At 51.8% G+C, this 17,370-nt stretch overlaps 2 protein-coding genes across 2 annotated transcripts; both read left to right on the top strand.

Moving 5' to 3' along the window:
* Positions 1-759: 759 nt before the first annotated feature.
* On the top strand, positions 760-9,037 carry LOC139155949 (avidin-like). Its single transcript, XM_070731326.1, has 4 exons — positions 760-871; positions 6,063-6,264; positions 8,322-8,442; positions 8,911-9,037. The coding sequence occupies exons 1-4, from the start codon at positions 764-766 to the stop codon at positions 8,942-8,944; spliced, it is 465 nt and encodes a 154-aa protein (XP_070587427.1). The 5' UTR covers positions 760-763; the 3' UTR covers positions 8,945-9,037.
* A 2,973-nt stretch (positions 9,038-12,010) lies between these two features.
* On the top strand, positions 12,011-15,555 carry LOC139155944 (avidin-like). Its single transcript, XM_070731323.1, has 4 exons — positions 12,011-12,122; positions 12,575-12,776; positions 14,840-14,960; positions 15,429-15,555. Exons 1-4 carry the CDS (start codon positions 12,015-12,017, stop codon positions 15,460-15,462), a joined length of 465 nt encoding a protein of 154 aa, XP_070587424.1. The 5' UTR covers positions 12,011-12,014; the 3' UTR covers positions 15,463-15,555.
* Positions 15,556-17,370: the final 1,815 nt, after the last annotated feature.

Below are 17,370 nucleotides of genomic sequence, written 5' to 3' on the forward strand. Positions count from 1 at the left end.
AAACGTCTTCAGAGAAAAACCAGGTGCCTCTTTGGGACAACGAAGGTTTGGATGGGGGAAAATCTCAAGAGACGTTTTACAAAGGGGGGGGGCTCCCTCATCCACTCACTCAAAAACCTGTGTGTCCCCCCCCCCCCGTTTCTCCTTTTCTCCCCAGAGGCACCTGGACGAAGTGGGAGGAGGTTAAAAAGACTCGTGCTCCTGTGTGTGTGTGTATGTGCGCGCGCAGGTGCAGCCATGCAACAAAGACTGATTGGCTTATTTTAAGGAGACTCTGCTTATTTTAATGTTCGTAACCCACAGCCGCCCTCTCCTGCCGTGAACAGCTCAGCAATGGGCCCCTGCCTTCCTGTGCCAGAGGCCGCCCACCCCTCCGAGCGCATTGCAACGTCCCACGCAGCCAAAGGGCCTGGAAAAGTTTCCCTTCCAGAGAGACGGGGGGGGGGGTGAAGGGGCGGGGCTTAGAGCGCTGGCGGGCCAATGGCGGGACAGGAGCACCGAGAGAGACCGGCCGAAGGATGAAGGATGCCCGGGTGGGCTCAGCCGCGGTGGATCACGGGCCCCCGAGAAGAAGTGGCCCCCAGACCCCCCTCTGTGGCTACAGAGCCAGCCAGTCCCACAAGCCCCCGCCCGGCCCCTCCCTGCTGCAAGGGGTGTGGGGGGAGGCGGGCGGCAGCTCCACGGGGCGTGTAGTGGCTCAAGCGGGGCTTTATAAGGGGGCGTCCCGCCCGCGGCTGGCCAGTCCGGATTCCCGGAGAGCAGCATGGCGACAGGCACCGGGGCGCTTCTGGGGCTTCTCCTGGCTTTCCTGCTCGGCTCCTCCGGCACCTCCGTCGAAGCCCGGAACTCGGAGCGCTTCGCCGCGCGGCAGGTAAAAGGCGGGGGGCGGGCGGAGGGTCCTGGCTGAAGTAGACTCGGAGATCAGGGTTCAAACAACTCGGTACTTTTATTTTCAGCTCAGAGAAAGTGACTGGTTCAGCAAGGCAAAGTGACTTCAGCGAGTACCGGCTGCTCTGCTAGGGAAAAGCCGCTTCTTTTATACTTTTGCGGCTCCCGCCAAAGCAAGAGCCAGCCGCGTCTGAGCCAATCAGGAGCGACTTCCTGCTTGGGCTCAGACAGCGCTTGAAGAAGGAACAAACTATTTACAAGGATACAAAGTAGCCATTACGGATACAACACCCCTCCCCTCACAGTTGGTCACATCCATCAGGAAAGCCATGTGACAAAGTCATCCAATCGCTGGGGCCTCCGCGCAGTTCGCTCCGACCTGCGCAGTTCAGTTACGCTGTCGACGCCGCCGGAGGAGGATGGTTCGTTGCTGTGGTCTCCGCGCGGCGGACTTGGCCTGGTGGGCCCAACGCAGAGTTCGGAGGAGGAGGATGGCTCGGCGTCGCTGGATGGCTCCCCTAGGCCCGATAAGTTCATTTGCGTGTCTCTTAATTCGGGCAATGTTTCAAAGTCTGTTGAGGGGGGAGAGTCCATGTCAGTGTTTTGTTGCAATTGGCTTTCTGTTCGCTTCCGAATGTGGTCTATGTGTCGTTTCCACAAACGACCATCCTCTAATTTAACAATATAAGTTTTTGGTGCATTTTGTTTAACAACAATACCTTTTATCCAATTTACATTTCCATCAAAACTTTTCACATATACAGCTTGTCCCAAATACATTTCCCTTTCGGGTCTTATACACATTTGGTTATTGTTAATACAGAACCTTGGATTCAACCTATCTAGTGGTGACCTTAATTTCCTCCCCATCAACAATTCTGCAGGGCTTACATGTGTGTGCGAGTTAGGGGTGATGTGCTGAGTGAGTAAGAATTGGTCTAAGTTTTGCTGCACATCCCCAGGCCCTGACCTGCGCAATGCCTCCTTCGCCACGCGAACGTAGCGTTCTGCCAATCCATTAGCCCAGGGCGAGTAAGGGGAGATGAGGGCATGTCTGACCCCTAATCCATCTAGGAACAATTCGAATTGCCTGGCTGTTAGCTGTGGCCCATTGTCAGAAACCAGGATATCTGGGCACCCATGTGATGCGAAAAGTCTACTCAAAACCTTGATGGTGGCACTTGTGGTTATGTTGTTCATTGCTATTATCTCCACCCACTTGGAGAATGCATCCACCACTATTAGAAAATACTGGGAGCCCACTGGACCCGCGAAATCAATGTGGATCCTGGACCAAGGGCCAGCAGGCTGCTCCCACTCAGCCGGGGTTGTTTTGGGGGGATTAGGCCGTGACTCCTGGCATGGTTCACACTTTGAAACCCAGTTTTCAATTTCAGCATCCAGACCCGGCCACCATAGATGTCCCCTTGCTAGGCTCTTCATCCTGACCATTCCCGGATGGCCTACATGTAACATTTTGAGAACCTTTTCCCTTAGGCTTCTGGGGATGACCACCCTGTCTCCCCACAACAGACAACCCTTTACATAAGATAACTCAAGTCTCTTAGCTTTGAAATCATGCAATTCAGGTTTCACAATCTCATTTTGCCATCCCTTAAGTACACAGTTTATTACTTGTTTAAGGATTTGATCTTGCTGCGTGTGTGCAGCTACCTCTTTGGCTGTGGTTAGTGGGTTGTCCTCGAGCTCTATTAATAATACATCTGCAGAAGGAACAGGATCCTCCACTAAGTCTGTTATGGGACATCTGCTGAGGCCATCTGCGTGATTAATTTCCTTCCCCCCCTTGTGGGTGAGCTCATACTGGTATCCAGAGAGGAAAAGGGCCCATCTGATAAGTCTAGGAGACATAAAAGGTGGAGTGGGCTTGTTTGGGGCTAGCAGACCCAGTAAAGGTTTGTGGTCTGTTACCAATTCAAAGTTCCTACCAAAGATGTAGTTGTGGAATTTCTTCACCCCTGCCACTAAAGCTAAAGCCTCCTTGTCCAACTGGCTATAATTCCTTTCTGTGCTGTTCATTGTTCTTGAAAAAAAATGCTATTGGGGCTTCTGATTTATTGGGTAGAACGTGAGCTAGGACTGCTCCTATGCCGTATGGCGAGGCGTCGCACGTGAGCCTGATGGGTAGTGACGCACTATATTGGACTACTACGCTTTTGGAGGTTAACAGACTCTTTATTTGGAAAAAGGCTTCACGTTCAGTTTCGCCCCAGGTCCATCTGGCTTCCTTCTGGAGTAAACGATGTAGGGGTTCTGCTACTGTTGCCTTCTGCTTTAAAAAAATGGAATAAAAATTAAGGAGGCCTAAAAATGCCTGTAGCTCATTCTTATCTCGTGGTTCTGGGGCTTCCCTAATGGCTCTCAACTTCTCTGTTGTGGGGTGGATGCCTTCTTTGTCTATTTTGTATCCTAGAAATTCTATACTGTTGGTTCCCCAAACACATTTATCAGGCTTGATTCTTAAACCCTTGTCCTGTAGCCTCTTAAGTACTTCCCTTATTCTTTTGTTTACTTGTTCCTGGTTTTCCCCAGCAATTAGGATGTCATCAAAATATGGGATGGCCCCATTTACCCCTGACAAAAGGCGTTCCATAATGCTCTGGAAAATTCCTGGGGCTATGCTCACCCCAAACTGTAACCTCGTGCATTTAAATGCTCCCCTATGTGTTACAATTGTCTGTGCACAAGCTGTCTGGTCATCGACGGGGAGTTGCTGGTAAGCCTGGGCGAGATCGATTTTTGCAAACCTTTTCCCCTCCCCCAGGGAGTGCAGGAGTTGCTGTACCACTGGAATGGGGTAGGGGTGGTGCTGGAGGGCCTTGTTAAGCGTCGATTTGTAATCTGCGCAAACTCTTAGGGAGCCATCTGGCTTTACCGGTGTGACTATGGGGGTTTCCCATGGTCCTTGTTCCACAGGGACCAAAATACCTTGGCTTATAAGTTTATCCAGTTGTAGGTCTAGTTTGGGGAGAAGTGGAAGGGGAACCCTGCGAGGTTTTAACCTGATAGGTGGGACCTTGGGATCAATAGAAAACGATATGGGGGGCCCCTTGTATGACCCCAAAGTGGGGCTGAACACCTCAGGGAACTCTTGTACAAAGTTAGGCATATTATCACAGTTCACATTGCATACACCCGAAATTTCAATTCCCAATGGTTCCATCCAAGCCAGGCCCAAGAGAGAGTGCTTAGCCCCTGTTACAACAAGCATGGGTAGGGTACATTTTACATTCTTGAATACAATAGGTACATTTGCTGTTCCCAGGATTGAGATCACCCCCCCTTGAAAATCTCTGATTACTAGAGAGGTTTGTTTTAAATCAGATTTAGACATGTTAGGCATATACAGTTTAAATTTTTCCCAAGGCATAATAGTATATCTGGAACCTGTATCAAGTTCCATCGAGCATGGTTGGTTATTTAGCAATAGTGAGATAACAATTTTAGCCCCCTTTTGTGTTGTCGTGTTATTCACGAAAAATTTAGTGTTACCTCTATAGTAGTCGCGGTTAGCGGTTGAGTAGTTCCTTTGACTCGAATTTTGGAACGGTCTATTTTCTCGCGGTTGGAAGTTCTGGTTTTGAGGTCGTTGGTATCGTGGTGTGGCGAATGTTTCTTCTGGTGCTGTTGCTCTGCATGCGATGGCGATGTGGCCTCGACGGTTGCAGCGGCGGCAAGTAGCGTCTCGGAAAGGGCATCGGTGGCGCTGGTGGTTTCCCCGGCAGCCCGCGCAAGGGGCTGGGTGAGTTGACCTGTTGTGTCTCGGCTGGTCTTGTACGAGGAAGCAGTCGTCCACGTTGTGAGCTGGTTGGTTGGGGTCATCTGGTCCCACGGCGCGGGGAGATGCGGCATCTATCTTTGCGATGAGTTCTCGCCTCCCGTGTTCCTTTAATTCTCTGGCTGCTGCGTCGGCGGCTTCTGCGGTTTGCGCGAGTTTAATTACGGTTTGTAGAGTTGGCTCTTCTTCGGTGAGGAGTTTGTTTCTCACCGTGGCGCTTCTCATGCCGAAAACTAAAGCATCTGTGAGGCGGGCTTCCGGGTCTTTAAACTTGCATTGAGCAAGTACCGTTCGAAGCCGCGTCGTGAACTGGTTGATGGATTCGTTTTCCTTCTGAGCCATCATGGAAAACTGATGCCGATAGACCATGGCTGGTTTGGTCGGTTTAAAATGGCTCGCTAGCTTCTCCTGTAGGACGTCCCACGCTACGGTTCTCGTTGGCTGTGGGTCGGTGAGAGTCTGGGCAATCCCACGGATCTCCGGACCACAGTAGTTTAGGAAAATTGCCCGTCTGCGATCGGCTTCGGCGTCCTGTATCCCAGCTGCCTCGAGGAAGATCTCGAAGGTGGTCATGTATTCATCCCAGGACGTTTTTTCGGGATCGAAGATTTCCGGAGCCTGGCCGATCTGGATTTTGTTCATGTTGCACGCGGTTTCTTCCGTCCGTTCGTCGCCAGTGAAGTAGACTCGGAGATCAGGGTTCAAACAACTCGGTACTTTTATTTTCAGCTCAGAGAAAGTGACTGGTTCAGCAAGGCAAAGTGACTTCAGCGAGTACCGGCTGCTCTGCTAGGGAAAAGCCGCTTCTTTTATACTTTTGCGGCTCCCGCCAAAGCAAGAGCCAGCCGCGTCTGAGCCAATCAGGAGCGACTTCCTGCTTGGGCTCAGACAGCGCTTGAAGAAGGAACAAACTATTTACAAGGATACAAAGTAGCCATTACGGATACAACACTGGCCTCCCCCGTGCAAAGCCCCCGCCCGCTCCCGGGCCCTGATCAGAGGGCGCCGCAGCCTTGGGGTTGGTGGCCGCCCCCGGTCCCGCCCCGCTCAGCGCCAGAGCCCCGGAGTCCCCAACGGGCGGGCGGGCGGGCGAGGCTGCGCTACTCTGCCGCCGGGGCTGCTGCTCCTGCTCGCTGGGCCGAGGGCAGAGCCATCCGCCCGCGGGATCCCATGCCGGGCGCCTCGATCGGCGGCACTTTGGGATGGGCCGACTCTGCCGCCCCCTCCCGGCGTGGGAAGCCTGAGGGGGCATCGGGCACGTGGGCACAGGGGGAGGCTTCAAATCCCCGGAGAAAATGGGGCCAGCGCTGCCAGCCTCTCCCCCTGTTGGGCCGCCTGGCTCGGCCGCAGCCCTTACCTGCTTTCTTTCCTCCAGTGCGTCCTCAGTGGCAACTGGACGAATGACCTCAACTCCACCATGCAGATCAACGGCGTCAATATGGCGGGGGTGTTTAGCGGCACGTATCTGACGGTCTTCTCGAACACTTCCACTCCATTCCTGCCATCCCCGCTGCAGGGCTTCCAGCAACTGACGGACCAGCTCCTCTTTGGCTTCACCGTCAACTGGACCTTCTCTGGTAGAGGCCTTCATGACCTGGAATGGGACCAATAGAATGGAAGGAGGAGGGAGGGAACCTAGTGGGTCTCCCCTTCCTTGGGTGGCCTCTTGCAGATTCTGTCATTTAATAATAATAATAATAATAATAATAATAATAATAATAATAATAATAATAATAATAATACAAACAGCAGCAAAACAACAACACCGAGGTGGAAGGGACTTTGGAAACCTGCCTGGGATAAACATAGATCCAACCTAAGATAAAATACAGGAAATAGTATAAGGGCAGACTAGATGGACCAGGAGGTCTTTTTCTGCCGTCCATTTTCTATGGTTCTATGGTTCTAGTCCAACCCCCCTGTTTAGGCAGGAAACCCTACACTACTTCAGATAGATGGTTATTCAACCTCTTTTTAAAAACTTCCAGTGTTGGAGCCTTCACAAATTCCGGAGGAAACCTCTGTTCCACTGGTTAATTGTTCTGTCAGGAAGTTTTTCCTTAGTTCTAAGTTACTTCTCTCCTTGTTTAGTTTCCACCCATTACTTCTTGTTCTTCCCTCAGCTGCTTTGGAGAATAGTTTGACTCCCTCTTCTTTGTGGCAACCAGAAAGACATATTGGAAGGCTGCTCTTAGGTCTGACCTGGTCCTTCTTTTCATTAAACTAGCCATGCCCAGTTCCTGCAACCATTCTGGTTCTTCGTACATTTTAGCCTCTAGTCCCCTCGTCCTCTTTGTGTGGCTCTTCTCTGCACTCTTTCTAGAGTCTCAACATCCTTTTTGCATCATGGACATCCAAAATTGAATGCAGGATTCCAAGTGGGGTCTTACCAAGGCCTTATAAAGTGGTATTAACCCTTCGTGTGATCTTGATTCTCTCCCTCTGTTAACGCAGCCTAGAACTGTGTTGGCTTTTTTGGCAGCTGCTGCCCACGGCTGGCTCCTATTTCAATGGTTGTCCATTAGCACTCCAAGATCCCTCTCACAGTTACTACTGTTGAGCAATGTGCCACCTATACTGTATCTGTGCATTTTGTTTCTCTTGCCTAAGTGCAGAACCTGACTGTCTCCACCTTTGAATGTCATGGTGTTATGTAGCGTCCAGTGTCTAAGTCTGTCAAGATCCTTCTGTATTTTGTGCCCGTCTTCTGGAGTGTTGGCTATTCCTGTCAGTTTGGTGTCATCTGCAAATTTGATGAGTTCCCCATCTATCCCCTTGTCCAAGTCCTTGATGAAGATGTTGAAGAGTCCTGGGCCTAAAACGAAGCCTTGGGGGACTCCACTTCACACATCCCTCCATGGAGATGCAGTTCCGTTGAGCACTATGTGTTGACTGCAGTTGGTCAGCCAGTTTTGAATCCATCTGGTGGTGTTGCTGTCCATCCCACATTCTTCTACTTTATCTAACAGTAGGTTATGGTCTATTTTGTCAAAAGCCTTACTAAAGTCCAAATAAACCACATCGACAGCATTCTCCTAGTCCACTAATTTGGTCAGTTTTCCAAAGAATGCTATAAGATTAGACTGACATGATCTGTTTTTGACAAACCGACGTTGGCTTTTGGCGTCTTCTAGGTTTTTTTTCTTCTAGGTGTTCATTGACTCGTTGCTTGTTTATCTTTTTCAAAATCTTGTCAGGTATTGAGGTCAGGCTGATGGGTCTGTGGTTTCCTAGATCTATTGTTTTTCCTTTCCTGAAGATGGGAACTGCATCCGCTCTTTTCCAAATCCTCTGGCAGTTCCCCTGGTGCTCCTGGACCTCTGAAAGAGAGTTCGGTGGTTCTGAGGTCTCGTCTGCCGGTTCCTTCAGAACTTTGGGGTGTGATCCATCCGGTCCTGATGACTTGAACGCGTCTAGGGTGTTCACAGGTGTCACTTACCCTTTTCTTCCCTATTTTAACCTGTGTTTTCTTTGTGGAGCTGGTTTTGATAGGCTGGGCTATTTCTTCCCTTTGTGTAAAGACAGGGGCAAAAGGCCCCCTCCCCATTAGCTGGAGCTGCCCAAAGACTCAGGGGTGCATTGGTGGGAACTGTACCCCTCCCCCAATTGAGTCCCTGGCCGATTCCTCCCTCAGCCTCCACCACCGTCTTTGTGGGTCAGTGTTTTGTGGATGGGGACGGAAGGCAGCTGCTGAAGACCTCCTGGCTGGAACGTGCGGCCGTGCAGTCCATGCAAGGGGATTGGAGGGCAACCAGGTAAGGCAAAGCAGGGGCTGAGCCGCTGTGGCCCCTGGCTTGAAGGGCCCTGGGAGTCTCTTCGGACACCCCTCCCTTTTCTCTCCTCCCCCACCCCAAAAGGGGCCCTTGGAAGGCTGCACCAATGGCTCCCCTCCTTCCAAGGCCCGTTTCAGCACCCGGGGCTGAGCAGCTCCCATGGGGGGGGGAGGCTGCCATGTCCAGGTCCCTTTCCTGCCCCTCCCCCCACGAAGGACCCCAGAGGAGCCTTTGGGGAGCGTCCTCGGGCACCTGTCAGTGACAGGCAGTTGAAGTGCGGCTTGGGTGGCATCACAGCCTGGTCAGACCACAGCTGGCAACACTCTGACAGCTGCTGAGGGGAGGAAGGGGGGTGGGGGTGGGGGATGGGACGCTCAGTCTCTGTGTGGAGGGGGGCAGCAATCATGCCACCATGAATTTTGACATTTTCTCTTTCCTGCTTCATTGCAGGGTTGGCACAAACACTTTCCACCGCACCAACTGAGAGGGTGAAGAGAGCCAGGCCTCCGTGGTTCCTGCCTTGGGGGGGGAGCCTTCCTACCGCACCCATCAGCCCCCCTTCTCTAATAAAATCTTTTCCTCAGCAACGTCAGCCTCCCTACTCTTTCGGAAACTCCCTGGGGGCCAGTCTGGAGGCTTCCCGGAGATACTGGGTAGGACCCCTATCTGGAGGGAGGGTCGACTCAATGCCAACTCTGGGTTTGGCCTCTCTCCTTACCTCCACCACGCAGCCTTTGCCCCTGAAGACCTTTGCAGCTAATGCACTGAGGGTCTATTCATTTATTAGCAGATAATCAATTGGGTTTTTGCAGATGAGCAATGAATCGGCTTCACCCAGAGCTGGTCCATCTTAATTACGTGGTCATCTCAATGCAGGCGTTGTTAGAACCAGCAGTTATCTAACACCCATTTCGACACTTACCTGAAGCAGCCCAAGAGGCTGACCACAAATAAACAGTTCAATAAAAGGGATGTGGATTTGAGATCATGCAGAGGAATTTTGCAAGTGGGCCTGGAGTGTCACAAGGAAAGGGGAAGGGGCATCTTGCTTAAGCCTTGGCCAAGAATCAAGGTCTGAAAGCAAGACGCTCCATGGTAGCACCTCAAAAAACAACTCAAGAACTGGAGAGCTTATTTTACTTATTTATTAAATTTTTAGCCCACCCACCTCAGTAATGCAGTGACTCCGGATGGCTAACAATGGAATGAAAGTTAAGACGTGCTAAAAAGAACTGAAAGTAGAATAAAAAGATTAAAAGTTAAGAACAAAGACCATGGGCAGCCTGGGGGTGAGAATCTTCTCTACCCCATCAGACCCCCCCCCTAAAAAAAGGTGAACGGCTGAGGCACAACAGATGCTGTTCCAGGGAAAGACGGAAGCCAAGGGAAAGGGGCTTCCCTTTTGGATGGGTCAGCAGTCGGAGGGAGGGAGGGAGGGAGGGAGGGACAGACACCCAGGATGCCGTGGATGAGTCAAAGTCTCCCAGTCAAGATGTCAGGGAGTCTCAAAAAGTGACCGCCACCCCACAGCCCTCTCCCTCGCAGTTTAGTGCTTAGCAGGAGCATCAGGGGTTCGAGTGGGATATTTTTGGACACGCTGTCTGATCTAGTGGATTACGGGAAGGCAGTGGACATAAAATCCTGGTGAAGAAGAAGGCATCCTGAGGCTGGACTCTACCACCCTCCAATGGACACAGAGCAGACGGGGCCATCAGACCCACCGAGGGGCGTTAACGGCTCCAGATCTGATTGGAAGGAAGTGACCAATGCTGGGCTCCGTTTCAGGACTCCTGCTGCTTAACCTACTTATGGTTGAGTTAGTTAGACGACATTTCCACCAGTTTTGGACAGGATACTTCAGAGGCCGAATGAAGATACAGGCCAAGGGAGCTGTGTTGCTTTTTGGGCTCTGCCCGGAGTTGGAAGGGAGTCTGACACCGAGATCCTGAACCTGAGGGAGGGAGGGGGACGCCAGAGGGTGTGTGTGTGTGTGTGGCTGCGTTCCTCGCCTTCCAGCTGGGCTGCCCAGGGCCCTTTGCCCTCTGAAAACGAGGCAAGGCAGCGGAGGCCGGAGGGGGGCAAGGGGGAGCAGGAGAAGTGGCCAATGGTCACTCAGGGACCAGTGGGGGCCCAGCAAGAGAGAGGTCTTCCTGCCTTTTTCAGGGAGGGCGGGGGATCTGCAGGACAGGATCCCTGGGGACCTTTGGGGCACATGAGCTAAGAAAAAGCTGCTGCCGATTCCACAGTGAGGAGGAGGGAGGGGCGCAGAGACCCTCAAGCCTCACACAATGTGGGGGGGGGGAGATCTCCCATTCCCCAACTCCCGCTTCCCAGGTGAACTCTTCGTAGGTGAGCGCTCTGCATTGTTCTGCTTGGGACAAAAGGAGAATTTCGGCAGTGGAAACAAAGCCATGTTGGCACCGGCCAAACAGGAGAACCAACCCATCCGGACCAGGTACAACAGTCCATCTGCCTTTAAAAGACACGGGCCACTAAGGCAGCAGAGTCTACACTTGGCACAGAGAGGCCCTCTGGTTGGAGAAGATGTCGGAACTGGACAGCCCTCCCTCAACTAGAGGAGGAGGGCTGTGACCCCACCTCTCTCCTGTCTACAGCACAGTCCCTTCAGAAGTCCCAGGACGGCCCCTCACCCACTGGCACCACGCAGGTGACTCCGAGGACCTTAAGGACCCACTGAAAGGATGCGGGTGACCAGCAGTCTGCAAGGAGCACAAATCCTTCCGTCCTCCACCGTCCAGTCAGAACTGAAGAAGCCTCTTCCATGAGAAGCAAAACGTCTTCAGAGAAAAACCAGGTGCCTCTTTGGGACAACGAAGGTTTGGATGGGGGAAAATCTCAAGAGACGTTTTACAAAGGGGGGGGGCTCCCTCATCCACTCACTCAAAAACCTGTGTGTCCCCCCCCCCCGTTTCTCCTTTTCTCCCCAGAGGCACCTGGACGAAGTGGGAGGAGGTTAAAAAGACTCGTGCTCCTGTGTGTGTGTGTATGTGCGCGCGCAGGTGCAGCCATGCAACAAAGACTGATTGGCTTATTTTAAGGAGACTCTGCTTATTTTAATGTTCGTAACCCACAGCCGCCCTCTCCTGCCGTGAACAGCTCAGCAATGGGCCCCTGCCTTCCTGTGCCAGAGGCCGCCCACCCCTCCGAGCGCATTGCAACGTCCCACGCAGCCAAAGGGCCTGGAAAAGTTTCCCTTCCAGAGAGACGGGGGGGGGGGTGAAGGGGCGGGGCTTAGAGCGCTGGCGGGCCAATGGCGGGACAGGAGCACCGAGAGAGACCGGCCGAAGGATGAAGGATGCCCGGGTGGGCTCAGCCGCGGTGGATCACGGGCCCCCGAGAAGAAGTGGCCCCCAGACCCCCCTCTGTGGCTACAGAGCCAGCCAGTCCCACAAGCCCCCGCCCGGCCCCTCCCTGCTGCAAGGGGTGTGGGGGGAGGCGGGCGGCAGCTCCACGGGGCGTGTAGTGGCTCAAGCGGGGCTTTATAAGGGGGCGTCCCGCCCGCGGCTGGCCAGTCCGGATTCCCGGAGAGCAGCATGGCGACAGGCACCGGGGCGCTTCTGGGGCTTCTCCTGGCTTTCCTGCTCGGCTCCTCCGGCACCTCCGTCGAAGCCCGGAACTCGGAGCGCTTCGCCGCGCGGCAGGTAAAAGGCGGGGGGCGGGCGGAGGGTCCTGGCCTCCCCCGTGCAAAGCCCCCGCCCGCTCCCGGGCCCTGATCAGAGGGCGCCGCAGCCTTGGGGTTGGTGGCCGCCCCCGGTCCCGCCCCGCTCAGCGCCAGAGCCCCGGAGTCCCCAACGGGCGGGCGGGCGGGCGAGGCTGCGCTACTCTGCCGCCGGGGCTGCTGCTCCTGCTCGCTGGGCCGAGGGCAGAGCCATCCGCCCGCGGGATCCCATGCCGGGCGCCTCGATCGGCGGCACTTTGGGATGGGCCGACTCTGCCGCCCCCTCCCGGCGTGGGAAGCCTGAGGGGGCATCGGGCACGTGGGCACAGGGGGAGGCTTCAAATCCCCGGAGAAAATGGGGCCAGCGCTGCCAGCCTCTCCCCCTGTTGGGCCGCCTGGCTCGGCCGCAGCCCTTACCTGCTTTCTTTCCTCCAGTGCGTCCTCAGTGGCAACTGGACGAATGACCTCAACTCCACCATGCAGATCAACGGCGTCAATATGGCGGGGGTGTTTAGCGGCACGTATCTGACGGTCTTCTCGAACACTTCCACTCCATTCCTGCCATCCCCGCTGCAGGGCTTCCAGCAACTGACGGACCAGCTCCTCTTTGGCTTCACCGTCAACTGGACCTTCTCTGGTAGAGGCCTTCATGACCTGGAATGGGACCAATAGAATGGAAGGAGGAGGGAGGGAACCTAGTGGGTCTCCCCTTCCTTGGGTGGCCTCTTGCAGATTCTGTCATTTAATAATAATAATAATAATAATAATAATAATAATAATAATAATAATAATAATAATAATAATAATACAAACAGCAGCAAAACAACAACACCGAGGTGGAAGGGACTTTGGAAACCTGCCTGGGATAAACATAGATCCAACCTAAGATAAAATACAGGAAATAGTATAAGGGCAGACTAGATGGACCAGGAGGTCTTTTTCTGCCGTCCATTTTCTATGGTTCTATGGTTCTAGTCCAACCCCCCTGTTTAGGCAGGAAACCCTACACTACTTCAGATAGATGGTTATTCAACCTCTTTTTAAAAACTTCCAGTGTTGGAGCCTTCACAAATTCCGGAGGAAACCTCTGTTCCACTGGTTAATTGTTCTGTCAGGAAGTTTTTCCTTAGTTCTAAGTTACTTCTCTCCTTGTTTAGTTTCCACCCATTACTTCTTGTTCTTCCCTCAGCTGCTTTGGAGAATAGTTTGACTCCCTCTTCTTTGTGGCAACCAGAAAGACATATTGGAAGGCTGCTCTTAGGTCTGACCTGGTCCTTCTTTTCATTAAACTAGCCATGCCCAGTTCCTGCAACCATTCTGGTTCTTCGTACATTTTAGCCTCTAGTCCCCTCGTCCTCTTTGTGTGGCTCTTCTCTGCACTCTTTCTAGAGTCTCAACATCCTTTTTGCATCATGGACATCCAAAATTGAATGCAGGATTCCAAGTGGGGTCTTACCAAGGCCTTATAAAGTGGTATTAACCCTTCGTGTGATCTTGATTCTCTCCCTCTGTTAACGCAGCCTAGAACTGTGTTGGCTTTTTTGGCAGCTGCTGCCCACGGCTGGCTCCTATTTCAATGGTTGTCCATTAGCACTCCAAGATCCCTCTCACAGTTACTACTGTTGAGCAATGTGCCACCTATACTGTATCTGTGCATTTTGTTTCTCTTGCCTAAGTGCAGAACCTGACTGTCTCCACCTTTGAATGTCATGGTGTTATGTAGCGTCCAGTGTCTAAGTCTGTCAAGATCCTTCTGTATTTTGTGCCCGTCTTCTGGAGTGTTGGCTATTCCTGTCAGTTTGGTGTCATCTGCAAATTTGATGAGTTCCCCATCTATCCCCTTGTCCAAGTCCTTGATGAAGATGTTGAAGAGTCCTGGGCCTAAAACGAAGCCTTGGGGGACTCCACTTCACACATCCCTCCATGGAGATGCAGTTCCGTTGAGCACTATGTGTTGACTGCAGTTGGTCAGCCAGTTTTGAATCCATCTGGTGGTGTTGCTGTCCATCCCACATTCTTCTACTTTATCTAACAGTAGGTTATGGTCTATTTTGTCAAAAGCCTTACTAAAGTCCAAATAAACCACATCGACAGCATTCTCCTAGTCCACTAATTTGGTCAGTTTTCCAAAGAATGCTATAAGATTAGACTGACATGATCTGTTTTTGACAAACCGACGTTGGCTTTTGGCGTCTTCTAGGGTTTTTTTCTTCTAGGTGTTCATTGACTCGTTGCTTGTTTATCTTTTTCAAAATCTTGTCAGGTATTGAGGTCAGGCTGATGGGTCTGTGGTTTCCTAGATCTATTGTTTTTCCTTTCCTGAAGATGGGAACGGCATCCGCTCTTTTCCAAATCCTCTGGCAGTTCCCCTGGTGCTCCTGGACCTCTGAAAGAGAGTTCGGTGGTTCTGAGGTCTCGTCTGCCGGTTCCTTCAGAACTTTGGGGTGTGATCCATCCGGTCCTGATGACTTGAACGCGTCTAGGGTGTTCACAGGTGTCACTTACCCTTTTCTTCCCTATTTTAACCTGTGTTTTCTTTGTGGAGCTGGTTTTGATAGGCTGGGCTATTTCTTCCCTTTGTGTAAAGACAGGGGCAAAAGGCCCCCTCCCCATTAGCTGGAGCTGCCCAAAGACTCAGGGGTGCATTGGTGGGAACTGTACCCCTCCCCCAATTGAGTCCCTGGCCGATTCCTCCCTCAGCCTCCACCACCGTCTTTGTGGGTCAGTGTTTTGTGGATGGGGACGGAAGGCAGCTGCTGAAGACCTCCTGGCTGGAACGTGCGGCCGTGCAGTCCATGCAAGGGGATTGGAGGGCAACCAGGTAAGGCAAAGCAGGGGCTGAGCCGCTGTGGCCCCTGGCTTGAAGGGCCCTGGGAGTCTCTTCGGACACCCCTCCCTTTTCTCTCCTCCCCCACCCCAAAAGGGGCCCTTGGAAGGCTGCACCAATGGCTCCCCTCCTTCCAAGGACCGTTTCAGCACCCGGGGCTGAGCAGCTCCCATGGGGGGGGGAGGCTGCCATGTCCAGGTCCCTTTCCTGCCCCTCCCCCCACGAAGGACCCCAGAGGAGCCTTTGGGGAGCGTCCTCGGGCACCTGTCAGTGACAGGCAGTTGAAGTGCAGCTTGGGTGGCATCACAGCCTGGTCAGACCACAGCTGGCAACACTCTGACAGCTGCTGAGGGGAGGAAGGGGGGTGGGGGTGGGGGATGGGACGCTCAGTCTCTGTGTGGAGGGGGGCAGCAATCATGCCACCATGAATTTTGACATTTTCTCTTTCCTGCTTCATTGCAGGGTTGGCACAAACACTTTCCACCGCACCAACTGAGAGGGTGAAGAGAGCCAGGCCTCCGTGGTTCCTGCCTTGGGGGGGGAGCCTTCCTACCGCACCCATCAGCCCCCCTTCTCTAATAAAATCTTTTCCTCAGCAACGTCAGCCTCCCTACTCTTTCGGAAACTCCCTGGGGGCCAGTCTGGAGGCTTCCCGGAGATACTGGGTAGGACCCCTATCTGGAGGGAGGGTCGACTCAATGCCAACTCTGGGTTTGGCCTCTCTCCTTACCTCCACCACGCAGCCTTTGCCCCTGAAGACCTTTGCAGCTAATGCACTGAGGGTCTATTCATTTATTAGCAGATAATCAATTGGGTTTTTGCAGATGAGCAATGAATCGGCTTCACCCAGAGCTGGTCCATCTTAATTACGTGGTCATCTCAATGCAGGCGTTGTTAGAACCAGCAGTTATCTAACACCCATTTCGACACTTACCTGAAGCAGCCCAAGAGGCTGACCACAAATAAACAGTTCAATAAAAGGGATGTGGATTTGAGATCATGCAGAGGAATTTTGCAAGTGGGCCTGGAGTGTCACAAGGAAAGGGGAAGGGGCATCTTGCTTAAGCCTTGGCCAAGAATCAAGGTCTGAAAGCAAGACGCTCCATGGTAGCACCTCAAAAAACAACTCAAGAACTGGAGAGCTTATTTTACTTATTTATTAAATTTTTAGCCCACCCACCTCAGTAATGCAGTGACTCCGGATGGCTAACAATGGAATGAAAGTTAAGACGTGCTAAAAAGAACTGAAAGTAGAATAAAAAGATTAAAAGTTAAGAACAAAGACCATGGGCAGCCTGGGGGTGAGAATCTTCTCTACCCCATCAGACCCCCCCCCCCCAAAAGTGAAAGGTTGAGGCCCAACTGGAACAGTTGCTGATAGAATAGAATCCTTTATTGGCCAAGAGTGATTGGACACACAAGGAATTTGTCTTGATGCAGATGCTCTGTGGACATCAAAGAAAGAGACATTTGTCAAGAATCACGAAATACAACACTTAATGATTGTCATAGGGTCAAATAAGCAACGAGGAAACAATATTAATAAAAATCTTAAGGTTACAAGCAACAAGTTACAGTCAAACAGTCCTAAGTGGGAGGAGATGGGCGATAGGAATGATGAGAAAAAAAACTAGTAGTAATAGTAGTGGACTTAGTAAAATGTTTGACAGTGTTGAGGGAATTATTTACTGCTCTTGTGTCTGTTTGTGTTGATGTGCTGTGCTCTGTAGCGATGTTTTGAGCATAGGAGTTGAAGCAGTTTATGTCCATGGTGCGAGGGGTCAGTCAATATTTTCCCTGCCCTCTTTTTGACTCATGCAATCTACAGGTCCTCCATGGAAGGCAGATTGGCATTGTTTTTTTCTGCAGTTCTGATTCTCCTCTGAAGTCTGTGTCAGTCCTGTTCTAGAGGAGCAGATGACGGACTCAATGGTTCCTTGTAGAACTGGATCAGCAGCTCCTTGGGCAGTTTGAGCTTCCTGAGTTGGCGCAGAAGGAACATTCTTTGTTGTGCTTTTTTGATGATGTTTTGGATGTTAGGTGACCATTTTAGGTCTTGAGATATGATAGAACCTAGAAATTTGAAGGTCTCTACTGTTGATACTGTGTTGCAGTGTTCCCTCTAATTTTTTTTTTTGGGGGGGGGAAAGTATAGTGTCTGAGTGGCAGTCCTTTCGGGACTGGGCGGCACAGAAATAATAAATAAATAAATAAATAAACAAACAAACAAATAAAAAACCCACCCTGTTTTGCCTCAGAGAATTTCAAAATAAAATACTGTACTGAGTGTCTATAACAGAGAGCTCATAATAGGGCAACTCTATCAATATCAAAATGCCACTTAAATAGTTGAGCTAGTTTCAAACTAGATTTTGATTTTCTTTCTCTCTTCCTTACTCCCATT

Source organism: Erythrolamprus reginae, unplaced genomic scaffold, assembly GCF_031021105.1.
Source record: "Erythrolamprus reginae isolate rEryReg1 unplaced genomic scaffold, rEryReg1.hap1 scaffold_149, whole genome shotgun sequence".
NCBI classification, from domain to species: domain Eukaryota; kingdom Metazoa; phylum Chordata; class Lepidosauria; order Squamata; family Dipsadidae; genus Erythrolamprus; species Erythrolamprus reginae.